Consider the following 21,527-nt stretch of genomic DNA (forward strand, 5'->3'; position numbering starts at 1 on the left):
TAATTTTTTATTTGGATTTTTTGACATTTGCTACCACTAAAAACGCCTCTCTTCAGATTCGGTACCAATTTTTCTTTAAATTTTACTTTGCTACCATCAAAATCAGATTTTGTTAAAAACAACTACCACTTAACGGAATCCGTTAGGATTTCCGTTAAGTTTATTAAAAAAAAAAAAGAAAAATTAAAACAAATATTTAAAAAAAAAAAAAAGAAAAAAACCAGCCACCCCATTGCCACCCCCTCCCCTAAACTGCCACCCACCCCTCCCCCTCCCACCTGCCGGCGGCCAGCGCCAAAAGAGTCGGCCGGCGCCGGCGACCTCACCCACGACCCACCACAACACAACCCTAACCCCCAAACCCAGACCACCACCACCGACAACCCTATACCCAAAACCCACGAACCCAGATCTCACCACCACCACGACACCACCCTAACCCCAAACCCAGACCACCACCACCGACAACCCTATACCCACGAACCCAGCCCCACCACCAGCGACAACCCAATACCCACGAACCCTATACCCACGAACCCAGACCACCGAAACCACTAAACCCAAACCGTGGAATTGGGTATCGAGGGGAAGGGGCTTGGATCGGGTTTTCAAGGGGAGGGGGGCTGGGAACGAGGTTGGGATCGGGGTTGGAAAGGCGTTTTTAGGGGAGGGTCGCGATGCCGGCGCTGACACGGGGGCTAGATGGCCGGATTCGCGGGCAGGGGGCTCCTAGGCGACGGTGGAGGTGGCTTGGGTAGCTGGTGGGTCCGTGGGTGAGGAAGGGCTGGTGGTTGCGGTGGGTTTGATGTTGAATAGTGGCGGTGGATTAGGCAGTGGGTGGGAAGAAGTGGTGGCTGGACGGTGGTTGGGTGGTGGTAACGGAAATACTAACGGTTGAAGACAAGTGGTAGTGATTTTTAACAAACTCTTATTTTGGTGGTAGCAAAGTAAAATTTTTAAAAAAATTGGTACCGAATCTGAAGAGAGGTGTTTTTAGTGGTAGCAAATGTCAAAAAATCCTTTTTATTTTAATGTTATAGAACAATTATTCTCAACTCATATGATGTATGTTGTTTTCTAACATAAATTTTTTAAAGAAATTATATACATATAGACTCATATACTATAGAATTATGGATACTTCATTTACATAAGAAGAAAAAAAAACTGATTATAATAAAGCATCCCTACCTTATAAAAAGTAGAAACATACTCTTATGAATAGTGTAATGCCAATTATACCCTTCAAAATGTGTATTTACATACATACCCTCATTAATATGTAGATGCTATTTTAATGAATAGTGTTTAGACAACTATACCCTCTAAAATATTTATGTACTTTTGCTTTCATAAATGTTAGTTGTCTTGAACATTTATACCACCTAGATATAGTTGATTACATATTAAATACTCTTATGAATAGTGTAATGCCAATTATACCCTTCAAAATGTGTATTTACATACATACCCTCATTAATATGTAGATGCTATTTTAATGAATAGTGTTTAGACAACTATAACCTCTAAAATATTTATGTACTTTTGCTTTCATAAATGTTAGTTGTCTTGAACAAAAATACCACCTAGATATAGTTGATACATATTTTCTCTTATTGTTTTTTTTTTTTTAGGAAAAATACCACCTAGATATAGTTGATTACATATTTATGTACTATTGCTTTCATAAATCAGGTAAGGAGGAGGTTGTTTTCTGGACTATTTATGAAACTGTAAAGATATGGCTAGCTATGACTGCCCTAGTAAAGTGTAAAAGTAGTGGAACGAGTTAGTCCTATCGAATAATATATAACACATTATTGACTTCATTTAATCATATCGTGTCAATATTTTATTACAGCAATAAATGACACCGATTAACATACAACCATAAAACAAGCCATAAATCATACACCTTCACAATCTTTACACCACCACTTTTTCAAACCCTCAAATTCATTCTCTACCTCTTTTCTTTATAAGTACTACTATACTCACCTCAAACAAACATTATTTTCCTTAGCTACCTAGTCAAATTAAACTAACTTAAATTCATACAAAAATCATGGGTTCCCAAATTCTTAACCTCAACAAGTTAAAGCTACTCTTGATCATAGCAACACTTTGCATAGGCACAATAATGAAACCTTCAATGGTAACAGCCTCGTTGACACAACAGTGTGGCGGTGCGATTCAGCAGTTGATAAGCTGCTTAAACTATGCAAAAGGCGGTGCTTCGGAGCCTACGAAAGAGTGTTGCACATCGGTGAGTAGTATGAAGGAGAAGCAGCCGGTTTGCTTGTGCTTCTTTATTGGACAAGCACATAATGGTACTGATCAAATTAAGAGTCTTGGGATTCAAGAAGGAAAATTGTTACAACTTCCTTCTGCTTGTCATCTTGCTAATGCTAGTGCTTCCAATTGCCCTAGTTAGTCTCTTACTCTTTACTTCTTTTAGTACTTTTATTTTAATTATATTACTCTTTATGTGTTAATTAATTTTCTAGTTATAATTGTTTGGATCGATCTAGCTAGTCATTATTTGATTTGTTGGTTTTTAAGATGTTTAAATTATTTTGGATTGATCATAATTATATATGGAGTTATGGAATGGTTAGTCATTGATTGATCTAGCTTGATCATGTCAATTATTCTTATAGTGTTTTTGTTATGATTTTTTGATAATTACCACCTACAATTGCAGCTGTTTTAGGAATTACCACCTACACTTAAATTGAAAATGAGATATTTTATTTAGGTGATTTTTAATTGAAGATTAGTTGTATGATAATATATACCGTAGTATGATAAAAATTAACAATTAAGCATAATTTATTGCTCGAGTAAATTTTGACAAAAGTACGGAGTATATCACATGTATATTGCTATAAAACGGAGTATCATGTTATATATATATTGGTTGATTAAAGTGTCGACGGTGATAACCATAACCTTTAATTTAATCCATAGGTGAAGTTTATGTTGGGGCTCCAACTCCAAGCACCTCAACTACACATCTAGTTGAGTTAATTTCCTTAGCTAAATATAGAATTATTTTAAGACTAGACTTCCCCTTGATAAAGTTTGTAACAAAAACATATTAAAAACATGAAAATAGTAAATTTTAATTTGTTTATGTATAAGATACACTTGGCTTCAATCTTTTTATCTTTATTATTATTTTTTTTCTTATTATGTCCTAATGATGGTTGTAATATTAATTTGTTTTCACCCCCAAAACAATATTTTGTGAAAAATTAAGGAACCACATGAAATATCATAATTTATCATAAACAAAAAAAAAGAATGAACTATCTTCAAATTTTTTGTCATTTTTATATTTTGTAATGTGGGCAGAAAATGAACTTCAAATGCAAATGGCAAATATGAACATAAAAAACTTTTTTCACGTAATAATTTTCCAACTACCTCAATTGACACTCAAATAAATAAATTGGCCGTCTTTAATTGATAATCCGTACCTCATCAATTCAAATCATACCCATCCATATTTATTGCATTGCCCTTGACGTATCATCACAAACTTTGGATTTTGTCAAAAATTAATGTGCCTTCAGAGTTGCGTAAGCTATATACATGACTATATGTCTATATGTGCGATATTTGTTTCCTCTTTTTCTTATCTTACGTAGTACTTTTAAAAAAATGTACGATATTTGTCACTCACCGTCTTACATATCCTTAGTCTTACAAATATTTACATGTATATTCGAATATTATTAATTAATACATATGGGGAGTATTATAAATTGGTGCAGTATATAATGACAACAAATTTGTAACACGGATTACTTGTTACAATAGGGTGAATGTCTACACATAAGTTGTAACGACTAACCCAGTATACATTATTATTGTGACTAACTTATGGGTGAATGCTTGTGTAGAGCTTCTTGGAATATCTCCGAGCTCTCCGGCAGCTTCCATATTCTTGAAAAATGGGACATCCTCACCACCCGGAACACCTTCGTCTTCGTCGTCATCAACAGGCATCTTAGAAGGGAGCAATGCAAGTGGAATCAAGCATGGTAATGGTGTATTGAGCAGCTTTCTCGTGGCGGTCATCGTGTCTGCAATTCTTTGTGCTCTACCTATGTCTACTTTGATGTAGAAGTTCTTGTTTTTCTTGTACTCTAAGCATGATCATGAGTTGAATATGAGGTAGTGAGAGATAATTCCCCCAAAAAAAGAAGCTCTCACTCAAATTGTTGTAGTTTCGGAAATTTTATTACTAATCATTGTCATTTACGGTTATTTTAAAATATCTAGTACTATTCTAGTAGGAACTCGGTATATTTCTAGTCACATTGATATTATTGTAACTTGAACTATTCAAAATTTCACTACTAGTAATGCCAATTTTTTTTCTTATATTATGTGTGTTTATGTTTTTTTTGATTGAGACTTGTTTTAAAACATGTCCTTCAATTCATATGGTCCCTAACTCCCTATCTAATGTTATCAGTCCAACAGAAGTAATGAGTTAATGACCAATTAATGAAAAATTCTTGGCCCAAAGGCCTTCCCCTCCCCTTTTCTTAAATTTAATTTTTATACAAATACCAATTCAAAATTTATTTTATGATTGATATTGACAAATGGAAGAAATTGTTTTAAAGGGAAAAAAGTTATCAATTATCACTATATTAAATTCACAATTCATATTACTGTATTTGAGAACCTCTATTATGCAATCGAGTGTATATAAAGTTAGGTGCAAAAAAAGATTTAATCTTCCCGATTTTCACTTTTTTAAATGAGTGTAGAATACCAAATGGGCAAAAAATACTTTTATTTGATGCACCTAACTTTAAGTGCACCCAAATACATTTAAAATTTTCAGTACAGTATAGTTACATAAAGAATTTTCAAAAGAATTACATTTATTCGCCTTACATTTTTTTTAAGGTAACTACAATTTTCTCTCTAGTAGATTATATGGTGAGATCTAAGATCATTTGGCAATTTTCAATTGAGAATGATTACTAAACAACTGCTGATAGTAATCACGCTAATTTATTTATTTCTCACAGTTTAATTTCATTTTTTTGGGGAATAGTAGGACATGTGCAGATGTGCTCCAGCAGACACTAATGTGGCTGTGACTTTGTCATGAGCAATCCATATACAACCCATATTTTAACTCAGGCTACTCAAAGTTATGATGTTTTCCATCTTATTATAGCCTTACTCTTATTCGTCGTGTGTTCGTGACTCATAAGCAGCCTGACCCCCCCTCACTATAGATGGCAAAATTCGTGTAGTCTCATGTTCGATCTCGTGTCAATTTCGTGCTATTTATAAAATCTACCAAAAACTATGAATATGTTAATAATTGCGTTATTTGACCATTTTATCTAAACGGGTCGTGTTCGAGTTGATTTCGTATCATGTCGACTTTATGTTTTCTCTCAATAACTTCGTGTTTGTGTCAAGTGAATTTCAATCATGTCAGAGATTGCCAGCTCTACGGCCCTCCCCCACCCCCATCTTCTTTTCCTTAAGACGCTTCGAGCGAAGAGGTGAAGAAAGAAAAAAAATAACTCCATAAGTTGTTGCACCCCTCTCGTGAGCCTCGTCCAATCATCTTATTGTGTTTATTGGTTCGACTCCTTTAATAATAAAAATATAAAATCCCTCCCTTTTAACTTCTTCGTTCCCAATTTGTACGACAACAAACCCTAGTTTGTTTAATCCAATTAATTCTCCTCCACTCTCACTCTTCACCAATCCACCCTTCTCTTCGATCTCTCTCTTCTTGTTCGACATGTCTCAGGTAATCCCCACTCTCATTTCTTCATCAATGTCGATTTTCGAAGCTTGGGTTTTTTTTTTTTTTTTTTTTGCTCGATTTTTTTTAATTCTGAGTTTTTTTCTGTTTTGATTTCTTTCGATTTTTAATTAGGGTTCTAATTGTTATACAGTTTTAATTTCTGAGGTTGTAATTGTTGATTTGTCACTCTGATTGGAGATTTTTTTTTAAAATTTAATTTAAGGATTTGCTGTCATTGAATTGTTAGGGTTTATTGAAATTTGGTTAATTGATATTCTCAGGTGGATAACAGAAATCCTTCAAACGCCAAGCGTGCTCGAACAGATGGTAAGAATTCGAATTTCTAGGGGTTTATTGATATATTTTGTTGTTGTTGTTGTCCAATTTAATTGAAAAAAGTTATTCTAATTTAGAATCCATTTGACATGAAATTTGTAGCTATGTACTATTTTTGATTTTTTCATTTATGAAAAATTTGGAAAACATAATTAATTTTGCGGATATGATGAAATAATTATAGGATTTCTCCCTAGTTTTATGTTGCTCCATATAAGTACTGAAGTTCCTTCTGCTGCCCAATGCCATACATATTACATAGCGTGTAGCTAGCGCTGTCTTCAACGTTTAGTATTTGATCAATTGGTCATCTTAGTATAGCTGAAGACTGAAGTTATCGATTTCCTGGTACTGCATGAAGTTCTACTTTAATCTATTGTGTGGCACGTCCTCTGTTTTAATATTTGAGGGACTATATTCAACTGAAGTCAGGCAAGGTGCAAATGTCCCCAGATCGAAAATTCGGAAGGTGAGGGGGGGGGGGGCAGGAAGGATTATGAAGAACTAATTTTAAAGGTTTAGTGCAGTATGAACTTGATTGTTGAAGCCCATAGAACTGACTACTGAGTAATGAATTTGTATACAGTATACACGTGTTGAAAATGTTTTCATAAATCTATCTTCAGCTTTCAAAAAAAGACTGAAAGGGAAACTATTAATCAATCTTGTATTTTCTTGGCATTCATCTTTTATACTCTACAACTTAATTTTAAGTTATTAAATCGACTATTCACCTAGTTCAATTAGTGTGTTATCAGAACATTGCGCCCAGCCAAAGTCCACAACAGTCGCAAGCGCTATTAGGAATGTTATAAATTAAGGATAGCTAGATTGCTTGCCACAGGTAATTGAGTGAGCGTAGCAGAGGAATGATTAGACGGTTTTAGGGACGTAGTCTCCCTATTAGTGGTAAGGGCCCATGTCATACCTGGCAAGAGGAGATGGGAACTATGTCAAGAATAAGAAGCTAATTTTGAAACTGTGAAGTGTAATTTGGCAGTCGAGGAATTTAAGCTTGTTCAGCTGGAAGAGTAGTTGTGGCCTATTTGAGTTAAAGACACTAGCTGAGCATGACTAAAAGACTTGTTTACGTGGTTGCTGGTGATAATGCGATTTAAGTTTATGATCTTAGGAAGGGGCATTAGTCTGATGTATTGAAATAGACGGCACTAATATTCTGTTTGGTTAGAATTTGTAAAGGGTGGGTGAGGCTATGAGAGGAAAGTGAAGGGGAAGAAATAGGGAGAAGGAAGTGGGCTTGAACTTTTTCTTACATATTTCTTTCCCACACTGGAAGAGTTTTGTTTACTTTTATGAAAATGATTGTAGGTTCCCACAATATAGTTCTTATCCCTATTACATATCAAATGGCTTGTGATATTATTACAAATCTGCAGTAGTGTTGATCTATTTAAGTTTTGCTTCTTAAAAGTGTTATCCTTGTAATTTACATCTGCATTGCATATACAGGTGGTCGTAGGGAAGATGACTGGACTTGCCCTGGTTGTGGCAATGTCAATTTCTCGTTTAGAACGACCTGCAACATGCGTAATTGTACACAGCCCAGACCAGCTGATCACAATGCGGTAGGATGTGCTATCAAATCTATGTATTGCTATATATTGGTGTTCTTTTTTTTTTTTTCCCCTGCCATCATTTTACTGAATTATTTGGCCTCTATATAGGATTCTTTAAGTAGAGTAGTAATTTTACCTTCACATTTTAGAATACCTGCTATATCCTTTTTCAATTAATAAGTACTAGTTGCTGTCTACCATGTCCCTATACAAAACCTTTTTTCTTTTTTCTCATAGAGCCATTGTGTATGAGGGGAGTGGGGGTTTTTGAGCACTATTAATGGAGGGCTCAATAGGGGAGCATGAAGAGAGAGTGTTGGCAAAAGACAATCCCCCATCATATGAGGTAGCAGATTATTTTCTTTCTTTTCATAGATTTGTTAAGTAGGTCTCATTATAGGGGAGAAAATTTTTTATTAGAGGATTAATGAATTTAGGAGCATAAAAAAATTTCATGAGACTAGTGGTCGTTATAGGAGAGTTTTACCATTGGATGATGATGATTTGGATCATAAATTGTATATTTGAAAGGTTTTTGAGACCCGATTTGAGTGTCACAATTGGAGATGATCTTGGAAGAAAGAGAGGGTTTTTAAAGTATGCGCCTCCCGACAGGCTCCCGTTGTATGAATTTTCAAACTATCTTCTTCGAATGATTGTTTATTGAGTACATTTATTAAATTTAAAGCCAAAAAATGTGTAATGTTGTATTATGAAAGGGAAGGACCGAGAGTTTTTATCACTGTGGCAACTATAATGCAACATAGCTGGGGGGATGTGGTTGGTTAACCCCCTCCCCTCTCTTTTACCCCACAGAAACTGAAATTATGGATGCTTGGAATGTAATATCAAGTGACTACAGTGTTATGATAGGCTTTACTCCAGCTATATATTGATTTTTATTTTTTTATTTTTTTTTTATTTTTTTCAATTATGCCATTTGATTTTTGCAATTTTTTTTTTCAATATGCCATTTGATTTTAATTTCACTGCTAATCAATTTTCTTCCACTTTGATCCCAGTTAACTTTTTTTGTTATGATTTTTGCATGTTACAGAAACCTGCATTAAGGCCAATGCAGCCTCCCCAGCCTTACTCTTCTAATGCTCCATATGGAGGATCTGGACCTCCACCTTCTTCAATGTATATGGGAATGCCACCTTATGGTTCTTCTGTTTTTAATGGTTCATCGATCCCTCCTTATGATGTTCCATATTCTGGGGGATCAGCATACCATTATAATTATGGAAATCGCATCTCCGGAGGCAGCCCCTACCGACCAATGCCTTTGTCTGGACCACCACCACCATATTCTGGTGGATCCATGATGGGAAATGGTATTTCCTTTCCTGCCTCTTTATTTGTTTCATTCTATATTAATTCTATCATTGAGGAATGATGTATCTGCTTCTCTTCAGTCTATGTTGTGAAAATACCATTTTCTATTTTCTTTTATTTATTTATTTATGTATTTTTTTGTTCGGATGGATTGTTATGAAAACCTGCACTTTGTACTGGCTCTTTGATTTTTTATTTTTGTAGAGGAAGTTATTTTACATCCTAATGTATTTGTTTGGCTATTTATTACCGGCCTTCAGTTTAGGTTGAGATATGTTTGGCAGGCTTGCAGCTCCGTCTACCTAGTTCTTTTATACTGCCAAGTTTTACCTGTTAACATGTAATATTCACTGTTAATGAGTCGACCTTGAATCTTTGAAGTCAAGGTAATTTGAGTTTAAAATCCTAATTGTCAAGATGCAGATTTACTGTTATGATTTCTGAACTATTGATTTGCTTGCCTTTTTATTTTAAGTATTTGATGGTTTATGGATCATATTGGGTTGATAGTCTTGACACTACATTGTTGGAGGTTGGTTATGACTTATGAGGATAAAATTTAAAATAGTATCAATCTTCTTGCTTTGGATGATTTTTTGCATGCTTATTCCTGATTGAGCATTTTGATGCATTTTTATTAGGTTAGTAGTAACTTGTCTAATCATTTTTTTATAGGTGGAATGTATGGTGTGCCTCCACCAATGATGGACCGTTATGGCATGGCCATGCCACCCATGCCTCCCCCTCCCATGGTATGTCTTTTCTAGAACTAATAATAGCATTGATGTTTTGTGTGGTACCAAGAAATGTTTAAATCTTGACCAACTGCTGAGGTTCTTTCCACTCATTTAGTATCACACCTCCAAGTCACCTGTTTTTCTGTTAAGATAACATGTGTGCAACATACACTAATTAGAGAACTCGTGAAAATTAAAGTTAATGATATTTAGCTTTGTCCATCTATGGGTGTCATTTGCAACTTGCTAGTAGTTTATTGGATGCTACCTTTTTTTTTTTTTCAGGGCCCAAGACCTGGATTTTTTCCGGATGACAAGTCTCAGAAAAAAGGTTAAATATTTTTACTCTACCGATGATCTTAATTAAAAGTATGAAGTATTTATTTTTAATAATCTTTCTGGCTAAGGCTAACATAGTGTTTCCTGTTCTTTTATCAAGATGGCACACGAGACAATGACTGGACATGCCCTAAATGTGGAAATGTGAATTTCTCTTTCAGAACAGTTTGCAATATGAGGAAGTGCAACACACCAAAGCCTGGTGCCCAGGTTATATTGGCTTCTCTAACATCTTTTGCAACTATTACAGAATACATATGTTTGCAATCTTCTCTTGTCAGTACTGTTTACTCTTGTGTGTACAAGTTAATTTGTAAGTTTAAGGATCCTGATTTTCTCTCTTTTCTCCTTTGCATTTTAAACAAATTATAGGCTCCAAAACCAGAGAAAAGTTCAAGTAAGTTTTTGAATGTATAATACTGTCAGTTTATATTTTCTGTTGTCTGCATAATTGTTAACTGAACATTTTTTGCCTTTCAAATCAACAGAGCAAAAGATGCCCGAAGGAAGCTGGAAGTGTGAAAAATGTGGTAATATAAATTATCCATTTAGAACTAAGTGCAATAGGCAGAACTGTGGTGCTGATAAACCCTGTGAGGAAAATAAATCACCATCTCCTGCAGCAGATGGCAACGATCAGGTCCGTAGTGCGATGCACATTCGTGTGTCAAATGGGTTGATTTTTTGTATTTCTTTTGCATTATCTGCAAATTTATACTGTCTTATCATTCGCATATATATGTTCATCTTGATTAGGACGAGGTTTCAAGTATGGCATTTATGGTATTTTCACCAATATTTCTGTAGTTTGTCTTTACTTCTTTTCTTGGTATCTTGTGAAGCCATGCATTTATTGATTCGCAATTGTCTACTGTTCCAGTGAGTACTAGGACATGTCTGGTTATTGGGAAGGTCCAGAGTTGTCGTCCAGCATGCTCAATATCGGTGTCTGAAAGTCAGTCATGTCGTCTTCCTATTGCAGCGGTCACTCTACCTTGCTCATAATCTGTGTCAAGTTATTGTATTAACTGTTGTGATGTCTTTGTGGATCCCTTTTATTCTGTCCAGCTAAGTCTGGCATTCTGGCGAAGTTTTACCTGATTAGGTATTTTTACTATGAGATGAATTTATTCTTTTAGAGGTTATGTCAGCATGCAACTGAGTTTTTTCAATTAGTGGAAAATTAGCTACTGCAGTCTGTATTTTCAGTAACTTTCTAGTTTTATTTTCTATGCAGCATACGGTCCTTGGGTGTCCAGGGTTTTCTTGGGTCACTTAATATTGGATTTTGATAATACAACTGTTCTTGTAGCTGTCTAGTACCTAGATTAAAGTTATACTTTTCCAGCAATCTTTGTTCACAGTTGTGGTACAGAGAGAAAGACTCCTTATTTGTAACCCAGAATGCAATGTCTGTCTGTAGTTTCACCTTGCTGAAGTTCCAATCAGTAGTTACTTTTTGTTGTTTTTTGTCGCTCGTATTGTTTTTACCTCAGCTTTTATTGGAGTGTCTTAGAGGTTCTTAACTGGTAGGTCAATTTTGCTCAGGTTGCATTATTTTGAGTTTGGGTGAGTTGACGTTTGGCCCAAAGTCTTGGTTGTTTGTAGCACATTTTGTGAGGAGTCTGTAATTAATTTTACGACCCTGATCTCTCATGCTATTCGTTAATTTTTGACGTAATGTTTTGTTTGATCATTGGATTCTTTGCACCCTACTTTTTGTCTACCTGTTTTGAAAATGTCGAATCTAGGCTTGTCGATGCTTTTTCTTACAATAGATTATTGTTTTGAAAGCTCTCAACTTTCTGGCAAGGCCTATGTTGATTTTCTGCATGTCTAGTGTCATGCTCGATTGCTCATATCTGTATTTGTGTTGACGACGCACGCGACAAGCCATAATCTACAGCAATTATTGGACCTCTGGACCAATCTTTGTGGGTCAGACTTTCATAGATGATGGACCCATAGTGGCCTCTGGTCCAATAGGTGCTGTTGTCCACCACTGCTTGTCCGCATTGTTAAATTAGCTTGTGAAAATGTACCTTCTTTAAACAACATAAGCATTTTCTGATGACGTTTACTATATTTTTATTTTAATACATAATGCTTTTGTAATGCCAAGTTTGCATGTTTTTTTCTATAAATTTTGTAAGACTTTATGTTTAAAACTTTTGAAAGTGACGCTGACGGATGATGTCAACATGGAGCGTATAACTCGTGGAAATGCTACTAGGGAGGGCGATAGAGTGCTAGAAGATTCATTTGGAGTCTTGACTCTCTTAGAAGAGTTTTGAGCAGTAGTGAGATTTACAACTACTGTACCTATTATTGAGTTTAGGTTCGATTGGGGAGGGGCGAGGGCAGGATTTGGGTACGAGCTACGTACTAATGTACTATGGAGTATTATCCTAAATGACCATTGTGATGCTTTAGTACTATTTAGATTAAATGTTACATATGTTCTGTTTTTAAGGGTACATTTTTAATTTACTTGAGGAATGTATTTCAATTTATCTTTTTTTTTATTTTTTATTTTTAACAAGCAATTTATCTTGATTAAATATATCTATATTATTACGGGTAATATTTTGTTACTTATTAGTCCCGGAGGGGTAGGGAGGGCGCTCTATTATTGTATGCTTGATTTGCAGAAAGAAAAACAAGTGCGGCTACAAATGTAATGAAGATGCACATCGGAGAAAGTGGACTCGCCCCTAATTGATTTTTTTTTTTTTTTTTTTTTATTTTTTTTCCACTTCGAATAAACTGGCAATAATTTGTGTATTCTGCTGTATAAAAACAACTGTTCTTAAATGAACTTTCCGTTTTATTTACTGCATATTTTGGATTAGTTTTCGCAAATGTGTACGTGCCTATGAATCTCTACAAAACGCTTCAAATCCGTGTAATCTTGATAGTTACCGTGTTGATAAATTCGATGGAGTTCTGCCCAAATTAACGCTTTCACTATTTCTAAATAACGGGTCATATTTCTGGAAAGATTGTAATATATACCCGGGTGTACGGTATACCCAAGAGCGTTTAACAACAATCATCGAAATGAGTTAAAAATTCTCTTTGGTGCATCGTGCATCCGAGTGTATAAAACAATTTCTAATATTTCTGTATTGAAATGTATGAAAAGTATAGCTTTTTAATTAAAACGAAATGCTATGTACATAAGCTCACTTTTAAGTTGCCAAAATATGTATGATATCATGATAAAACTTTTTTTTTTTTTCCTTTTTTTTTTGAAATAATATAATGATGAACTTTTATAAAAGGCAAATTTAAGCATGTTTTAAATGTACATTTATAAATTCTGTGACAGAATATGATGTTTCAATCTCATACATTTGGATATGGTGTCATAATATGATATTTCACTCTGGTAAAAACGTGATCTAGATTCTAGAATAAACGAATCAAAGAACCCTTCTCTCGAGGATGAACCTATAGGATCACACAGTACTTAAATTGCAAAAATGATTCAGACCACGACATTACAATAAATGTCATAATCGAGCATAACATCATAGTACCTAGTGAAGACCCAAGTTGGTTTTTGACAAATCGAAGATGACATTTTCATAATTTGTAGTCGGACTACAACTACTTGTCTAGTTGGCTACTTGGTACCTCAAGTTACTTGTCGTAGACACTATTTTTATTGATGCCTTAAAAATGTGTTTAAATATCTCGCGTTAGGTTACTAATTGGTGGTAGTGGTAATTTCTCACGACTAATTTTAGATATTGGTTATTTCAGACTTTGTTTAGTCTCTATATATCAATTTCATTATCATTTATGACCTCGTGTTGATGTAGAAACGCAGGTTGCTTTCCTTTAACATTTATGTCATGTCATGTACAAGTTTAAAGAGTGGCCTATTAAGAGCTCTTCCTCGTGGTGGGTCTCAAAAAATCAAGTGTCGCGATATAGCTAGAAGTAGATATAAAACATGGAATTGTGATGAAGCTAAAAGTAAAAATGTTGAACTAAATCGTATTTAATTTAGCTTGAATTGGTCACGACGAATATCACAGCATACAGACTCTACACCATCGAACATTTTCGAATTTTAGCAGATGCAAAAGCAAGTAGTATTTTCTTTAAAATATCTCTAACAATTGCAACTGAATTGTTTTTGCTGATAAAAATGCATAAATCAAGCCATTCTAGAGTGACAGGTTTCTGAGAGGGGATCATAGGTAGTTTAGGGTTTACAGATGTGCATTTTTAAGTTGTTTGGGACGCGTTCAGGAGAGAAAAATTGTGAGACTAGAACAATACAAAACAAATTATGGTTTTCGGACAATCAAATAATGGTTTTCAGACAATTATACAGCAGAAAAAAACTGGTAAGCAACACTGCAAAAGGAACTAAAACAAAATATACAGAGATGAGACTACAGGATTTACCAGCAACATTCAAAGCATAACCTGTTCACAGTTTCAAGGTGTTCCTAAAAAGCTTTAATAGTTGGAAAACAAGTCTGAAAAAGCCAGACAAGAACCAATCATCGGAAACCTCAACTAAAATCATACAGGTTTATGCATCATTTTACCAGTAGAAATCAGAGGATAGTCTGCTGCTAATCATAACTAAATTTTAGAATAGAAGTCGAGCTTAATAATCAGCTACAATAACCAAGCTCATACCCAACCACATAAAACTCCATACACTTAATGGTCTAGGATGAGCAAATACTACATATCTGCAGCAATAACATTAACTACTGGACTACTCAGCATATCAGCTGCAATTTAGTAAAGATAGAAGCTGGACTCGTTTGGTGCTTTGAACAACTGGAAAGTCGAGGTGTGAGATCCAGGACCACCTGAGGCTGCTTGATCAGCTTGCCAGAACTCTGATGAAATGGGAGGGCCACCAAGAGGCACTGTATGCATGGAAGGCAAAGTCGGAGCCAAGGAGGCATGATTTGCATGCATAGAATGGTTAAGTGCGGGAGGTTCTGGGTTGCATGAACCCCAAGAACTTGTTGACAGAAGAGAGAGAGCACGGAAATCTTGAGCTGCAGCCAAGTTGGATGGTGCCACAGAGACTGGTAAACCTACAGATTTTTAGTCATTCACCAAGCACTTGGTAAGATATCTTGTTTAGGACAGCAACAAACAATATCATCATATATACAACGCATATAGTATGAAGTAAAAATTTATTATGCTTTGCAGTCAGTCGCTCTACAATGAAAAAAGAGAGAAAATTAATCAGTGCTCAAAAATATTAAGCCTCTATTTTTAAGCATATTTTTGTTTTAGATGAAGCTCTTCTATTCTCCTGTATCCTTCAAACTTAAATGTACATCTTGAAATGCAAATTCAGAGCTTCTTTTGTCCTTGCCCCCAATGAATGTTTACTTCCCTCCCATGTAATTCAGCAAAGAAAATGGGGGGAACAAGGGAGGGTGATTTAGTTTGGATTGCAACTTTTCGGAACAAAAAGATGAACATCTTTAGTCTTTTAAAGACATTACTTCTATGACAAATTCACATTGGAAATATCACTTCAAAAATTTAGGCTATAGAATGAGCATATACCTTGCTGGAAGACATCAGACGGCACGCCCTTGGATGGCAATAGCTGGGTCGAAACAGGAGAGACTTTGGTTGTCGGGCTTGGCAGTCCACTGTGGGTTGAATGCAGCTGATCAGTACCCCCCGTTTTAATGGTAGTAAAGAACCCCGGTTTCGCCAGCGTAACCTTGGATTCTCTTGCACTATCCCAGGTACCATGCCTAGTCTGATGCATTGGTACCTGGTCAAAAGCAAAATTCAGCTGGTTCCTACCCTCTGCAATATCAAACATAAGAAACATCAACCATTGAGGCCCTACCAAACTAGTTTAACTATTAACTTATTTTAGCGATAGCAGCACATCAATGAATTGACTGAGCATATCTAAGGACGCAGAAACAAAGGTGAACCCATCAACCCCAGCCAGGCCTGATCTTTTGTTCAGTGAGGTTGGGTCTACAACGCTACAATGTGTACTAGAGCTAAGAAAAAATTCTTACAAGTACCAATATCAAAGTAGCAAAATATAATTTATAAAAGATCAGAATAACTTGAGTTTGACGTTCCCCATACTAACTTCCAGGGTGAAAGAATGGTATCTAAATACGTTTACTGCACAGAAGATCGAATGTTGTACATAAACCATTATCTCTTCTTAAGACTAACAAGAGGAGATATGTAGTATTTGTATGATACAATTATTGAACAAGATTATCCCTTCTTAAGACTAACAAGAGGAGATGCGTAGTACTGGTATGATACAATTATTGAACAAGCTAATGGGCAACTTCGTTCAATGCTTCAATTAATCATGGGAAGTAGGAACTCATCACACAGAGACATAACACAGACTAACAGCAGTCACTGCTGATCTCCAACAAGGAAATTACCCAAATGAAGAACTATTTATGAATTGGCAATCAAGAAATAGAACTATATGGATGAGCATGTGAAAAACAAAATTAAGGAGAAAAAGGCTGCAGATAAGTACCATATAAAGAGGATGTCAGCCTCATTGAGTTGAATTGGATGACCTCTGGCTTTGGCTTCCGGCGACGTGCATTGTGATCAGAAAGACGCCTGCGACAGCTTCTCTTCTTTTGGTCAAACTCCGAAAGGCCATGGAACCTACAATAATAGGGTCAGGTACTCTCAGAGATTTAACCAAATACCGTACTCCCACAAATTAAAAATGAATGCAATCTCCTAGATATTAGATATCAATAAGCAGAAGAAAGCAGCGAGATTCCCCCAATATAATAACATTTTCAGTTGCCATAGAAGCTTACCGGCTACACTGTTGACAAAACCTTCGCTCGAGTCCGTTTATAACAACCTTTGGGCTTTTAGAATGATTTTCACAGACTCTATGCTTACGGTGATAATCTTTAGCAGAGGAAAGATCAAGGTTGCATCCTTCAACTTGGCAATGCGGATTTTCTATACTGGGTGATGAAGATTTGGTTTTCTTAGCTACAGAATCAGGTGGAATAGAGCTCCGAGCAGTATTCTTCACATTGCTGGCCCCAGAAACATCTTCAAAGTATGTCCGCTTCCCAAGTTCCAAGGCAATCAAAGATTCACCGGAAGCCACTGAGCTTTCAATTGTTGGTGATGCTCTTGTTGTCCCTGAACTATTAACCAAATCTCTCTTGCCTCTAAGATCCTGTTGGAAACAATCGGTTGCCTCCAATGAAAATTGGTTTCCTTTGAATTCTCTGTCTGCGGATGAATCAACAGAAGCTGATTTTGAGCTCTTCGACGAGGAAGCATATCCCAGATCAGAACCCGTACCACCATCACTACGACCACCAGAAGAATAGAAAGACCCGACTTCAAATCCTTCTATTCCCTCGATTTCAGAGTCTGAATGCAATTTTTTCGGTGTTTCAGCTGCTTTTGTGTTAAACATTACTAAGTTCTCCCAGTCCCACAGGAAGGGACTTTTTGCATTCAATTCCATCATCGAAATCGCACTCATAAAAAAAAATCTTTGAAAGCAGAATAACTTTGAAGCTTCAGAACAGACTAGATCTCTCCACTAATTAACCTGAATGGCTGAATATCATCGAATACTGATTGAAACTGCAAAACCAATATAGCAAGATCTTCAATTTTTTTGAAGCAGGCCTTAAAAACAACTATATTGATTGGTGTTAAGAAGCAAGAAACAAAATAAATGAACAACTATTTGATATTCAGACAGGAGTTAACCATTCTAATCACAAATTCACGACGGATCAACACTATAACTAAACCTCAATATATAACAAGCCATACCTTTAATTGAAAAGAAAAGGAGCCAGAGTACAATCAGCAGTTGTGCAGCACAAATCCCTCATGGTCATTGCCTCAATTCATACAGAAACTCCGATGCATCGTAGCACTCGTAGACAAACTTAAAGGAACCTATTCTGTGTAAACCAACAAAATTAGTTTACATTTTTACAACCCAAAAACAAAAGTAAATATAAGAACACAAAATCAAAGTCAATAGAACAATGAACAGTACCAATCATTTTCTGCAACTTTTATTTTCTCAAAGTTTTCAAGCTGTAGTACAATAATAAGATGAATTTTATCCAATCCCCTGCTAATAAAACCTAATCACCTTGCTTCACAAATGCCAGCAATAATATAACACACTTTCAAACTTTGGAAAGGTGGTACTACTTATACTATGCAAATTGTTAAGCTTTTTGTACTCTTATAACCCCATTTAAAGAAATTTTACCATCCTCCAATTAACCTATATTAACCTCATTTTATAGAATAGAGTTGCCTTGCTTGTTTCATTTTTTCATAACATCCAACCACCCATAACCTTCCCTTTCTCTCTCTCCAATTATTTGTGGCAAGACTGGCAACTAGTCACCCTATAATGAATTGATAGTTTTTACCTTTACTCGACTTTTACCGCTCTCGAAAACGAAAGCGAGCTGAATGTGGCCTATTAAAGTGAAACGTAACGCTATATTTTTATCAACTGATTAAATTTTAACCCAAAAACCCCTTTTAAAACAGGATGCCCACCAAATCATTGCAGATCTATAATGACCCCATCTTCCCAAAAACCCTAATAGATTTAAATAGCTTAATGACCCATCAAAATATTAATCAAACAATTTACCCTTTCTTGAAAAACCCAATTGACAAATTTAAAATATGAACAAAGTGGATTCCTAGTTATTTTATTTTTTTACAAGTATATACTAATAAAAATTATAATAATAAACATATTACAATGTGAGTACGATCTTTCCCATAATCCCAACATTTTATTAATTTTATTTTTTAAAAAATACTAGTCAAAAAGTCAAGTTCCCAGCTTTTGGAGAGAATAAAAACCCATCACACGTTCACGCAAATCATCGTCAATATATAAAGATTTACAAAAACCCAAATTCTGGGTTTTTGCCTCTTGCTCTTCTTCAAGGGTTTAAATGTTTTTTAAAAAAATAATAAATAAATAAACTATTAACTCGAAAAATAAAATAAAAAGAAGCAGCGAAACGACACCGTTTTCATGTTCACTAACCCAGAAAAATAAAAAGTAAAAAACCCAAATCACAGAAATCAATGAATCAAAAATTAAAACTTTTTTTTCTGGGAATAACATGACCAAAATTGCAAACAAATCCCAGTACTAGAAATAAAATCATAAAGTTATGTTTAGCCTAAATAAGTAACTATCTCAATCTATCAATCTGCACTGAAAAAAAGAACTAGCAGAAAAAACACAGGAGAATAATATAGATAACCCAAAATTTACTCATAAATATTTACTTCAGAAGGTACTGAATCAGAATCAAAGTAATATTAAATTAGTTTGATTAATTAAAAGAGAAGAACAACCCAAATTTAGTAAAAAAAAAAAATTAGATAAGTAGTCTGGAAGTTCATACCTTTTAGCCAACAATAATAATCTTTTCTTTCTCTCACTAGAAATCTCATCAATTTTAGGTAAGAAAAGCTCAAAGGAAGCTTACCCTTTTAAAAAAATGAAAAAAAAATCTGGGTTTATTTAATAATTACTGTTCCACTTTTCACCAATTTCAATAAGACGCCATGAAAGGGAGAGAGAGAGATGGAGTGAAGAGAGAGAAAGACAGGTGAAAGAGAATTATTGGTTGGGGGGATTATGTAAGGACAGCTAATAATATTCATACAATATGTGTGGGAATTTATTTTTTATTTTATTTTTTATTTTTTAGAAAGCTGGAGTACTCGTATTATTTTGAGTTAAGCACAAATTCAGGTACTCAATTCTACTTTTTTTTTCACCGTTTAGGTACTTAATTTTTTTTGTTTTGCTTTTGGGTACTGAGTTAAGAATTCCGGCAAAAAAAATTAATTCAGCCTAAGAATTCAGTACCTTTAGTTAAGAATTCAGTACCTTGGTTAACTGAAAGTGGGCCCCACCGATTAAAAAAATGCGCGGTTCAACCCTTTTCTTTTTCCGCTTTCTTATTCTTTATTCCCCCTTTTTGCCCCTAAATTCTTTCCATTTCTGGAAATATTTGCAGCTCATAACTCGAAGAACACGAGCAGCAAAATTCGATTGTGGGGAAAACGACAGCGAAAGCCGCCATTTTTTTGAGGTATGCTTAATTACTCATGGTTTTTGTTGTTAATTAGATATAAATTTTGAATTTTTTGCCCAAATGATGATATTAATTGCGACTTAGGGTTCTGCGTTTTTTTAAAACGAAATCAAAATGTCGATTTCTTGTGTTTTTTGTGTTAAATTTGTTGATGTGCTGTTATTTGTTGTTGTATAAAGCTTGTGTTGTTGGTGGATGTTGATTGCATGTTGATTATTTTGCTCTAAGGTTGGATTAGTTGATCTGTTTTGCGTACTAAAACAGGGGAGGTTTTGGTGAAATTGTGTATGTGTGACTGATAGTGTTGTGTGTGTTTTTCTTGTGCATTTGAAGTGCCTAACTTCAAAATATGGTCAGTGTTCTGTTTAGGGAAGAATGGAGCAAGGAGGAGCTGAAAATGAAATTCAGTATGTTGGAGAAGGTGTAGCTCCCTGTTTGGGTGTTCAAACTACTCTTTTGAAGAAGCAACAGCAGGGGAAGAATTGAAGAAGCAGCAGCTACTGTTTAAAAAAAAACCGGGAAAAACGTTGTTGAAGAATTTGTGCCTAAATAGACATGGTTAATGAACCTGTTTTGATGATAGGTGTTGCTGGTATACTGCTACTGCAGTGCAGAAGGGAGCTTGAGAAAGAAGCAGCAGCTTCTGTGTTGCTGATTATTTTTTTTTTTTTTTTTTTTTGAAATTGAATCAGGGAAAATCGTTTTGAATGAATTTTGGTTAAGAAAACATGGTGAATCTTCCTATTTTGATGCTACTGTTTTGCTGGTGTTTTCATGGCATTTTGGCCAACTTCATGCCCATTTAAATAGAGTATAACAACTAGTTTCTGAGTCTTGGTTAAGAAATTATTTTTTTTAAAAAAATATTAATTTTTTAATTAGGTATGGTTAGTGGTGAGTTAGTTCACCTGAAAATCAATTTGAGTACCCAAAAGGAAAGCAAAAAAAATTGAGTACCTAAAAGGTGAAAATTGGAAGAATTGAGTACCTAATTGTACTCTTAACTCTATTATTTTCCTAGAACAGGATTTTACTGTGTGGCCGAGCCGCCGAGGTTACTCGAGTAACTCAAATAACCCGAACCACACGATGACCGAGTAACTAGAGTAACCTATGACCGAGTAACTCGAATAGCCTATGACCGAGTAACTCGAATAACCCGAACCACACGATGTTAACAGCCACATATAAAACTTTGTGTTTCTAGCAATAAGTGTTTTTTAGATAAATTTAACCAAACGTAACTAATACTCCATCCGTGTTT

At 35.1% G+C, this 21,527-nt stretch overlaps 3 protein-coding genes across 8 annotated transcripts; 2 read left to right on the plus strand and 1 right to left on the minus strand.

The window, feature by feature from the left end:
* Positions 1–1,947: 1,947 nt before the first annotated feature.
* LOC145601910 (non-specific lipid transfer protein GPI-anchored 1-like) lies at positions 1,948–4,275 on the plus strand. The gene is made up of 2 exons (XM_081657996.1): positions 1,948–2,429; positions 3,909–4,275. The coding sequence occupies exons 1-2, from the start codon at positions 2,066–2,068 to the stop codon at positions 4,130–4,132; spliced, it is 588 nt and encodes a 195-aa protein (XP_081514122.1). The 5' UTR covers positions 1,948–2,065; the 3' UTR covers positions 4,133–4,275.
* Positions 4,276–5,655: 1,380 nt separating this feature from the next.
* LOC145602179 (ranBP2-type zinc finger protein At1g67325-like) lies at positions 5,656–12,884 on the plus strand. Of its 3 annotated transcripts, none has more exons than XM_081658349.1 (10): positions 5,656–5,797; positions 6,076–6,121; positions 7,601–7,716; positions 8,765–9,044; positions 9,721–9,797; positions 10,068–10,113; positions 10,222–10,331; positions 10,494–10,518; positions 10,610–10,761; positions 12,300–12,884. In XM_081658349.1, the coding sequence occupies exons 1-10, from the start codon at positions 5,789–5,791 to the stop codon at positions 12,300–12,302; spliced, it is 864 nt and encodes a 287-aa protein (XP_081514475.1). In that variant the 5' UTR covers positions 5,656–5,788; the 3' UTR covers positions 12,303–12,884. The 3 variants fall into 3 exon arrangements, with proteins under 3 accessions (XP_081514475.1, XP_081514474.1, XP_081514473.1); XM_081658348.1 differs by lacking the exon at positions 12,300–12,884 and adding an exon at positions 11,002–11,585; XM_081658347.1 differs by lacking the exon at positions 12,300–12,884 and having other exon boundaries at positions 10,610–11,585.
* Positions 12,885–14,500: 1,616 nt separating this feature from the next.
* Positions 14,501–19,794, minus strand: LOC145601982 (squamosa promoter-binding-like protein 2). 4 transcript variants are annotated; one of them, XM_081658082.1, is made up of 6 exons: positions 19,565–19,794; positions 17,940–18,068; positions 16,949–17,744; positions 16,651–16,787; positions 15,684–15,935; positions 14,501–15,196 (listed from the first exon to the last, which is right to left on the minus strand). In XM_081658082.1, exons 3-6 carry the CDS (start codon positions 17,638–17,640, stop codon positions 14,889–14,891), a joined length of 1,389 nt encoding a protein of 462 aa, XP_081514208.1. In that variant the 5' UTR covers positions 17,641–17,744; positions 17,940–18,068; positions 19,565–19,794; the 3' UTR covers positions 14,501–14,888. The 4 variants fall into 4 exon arrangements, with proteins under 4 accessions (XP_081514208.1, XP_081514207.1, XP_081514210.1 ...); XM_081658081.1 differs by having other exon boundaries at positions 17,940–18,073; XM_081658084.1 differs by lacking the exon at positions 19,565–19,794 and adding an exon at positions 18,172–18,650.
* Positions 19,795–21,527: the final 1,733 nt, after the last annotated feature.

The sequence above is a fragment of the Chenopodium album genome, chromosome 21, assembly GCF_948465745.1.
Source record: "Chenopodium album chromosome 21, dcCheAlbu1.1, whole genome shotgun sequence".
NCBI classification, from domain to species: domain Eukaryota; kingdom Viridiplantae; phylum Streptophyta; class Magnoliopsida; order Caryophyllales; family Amaranthaceae; genus Chenopodium; species Chenopodium album.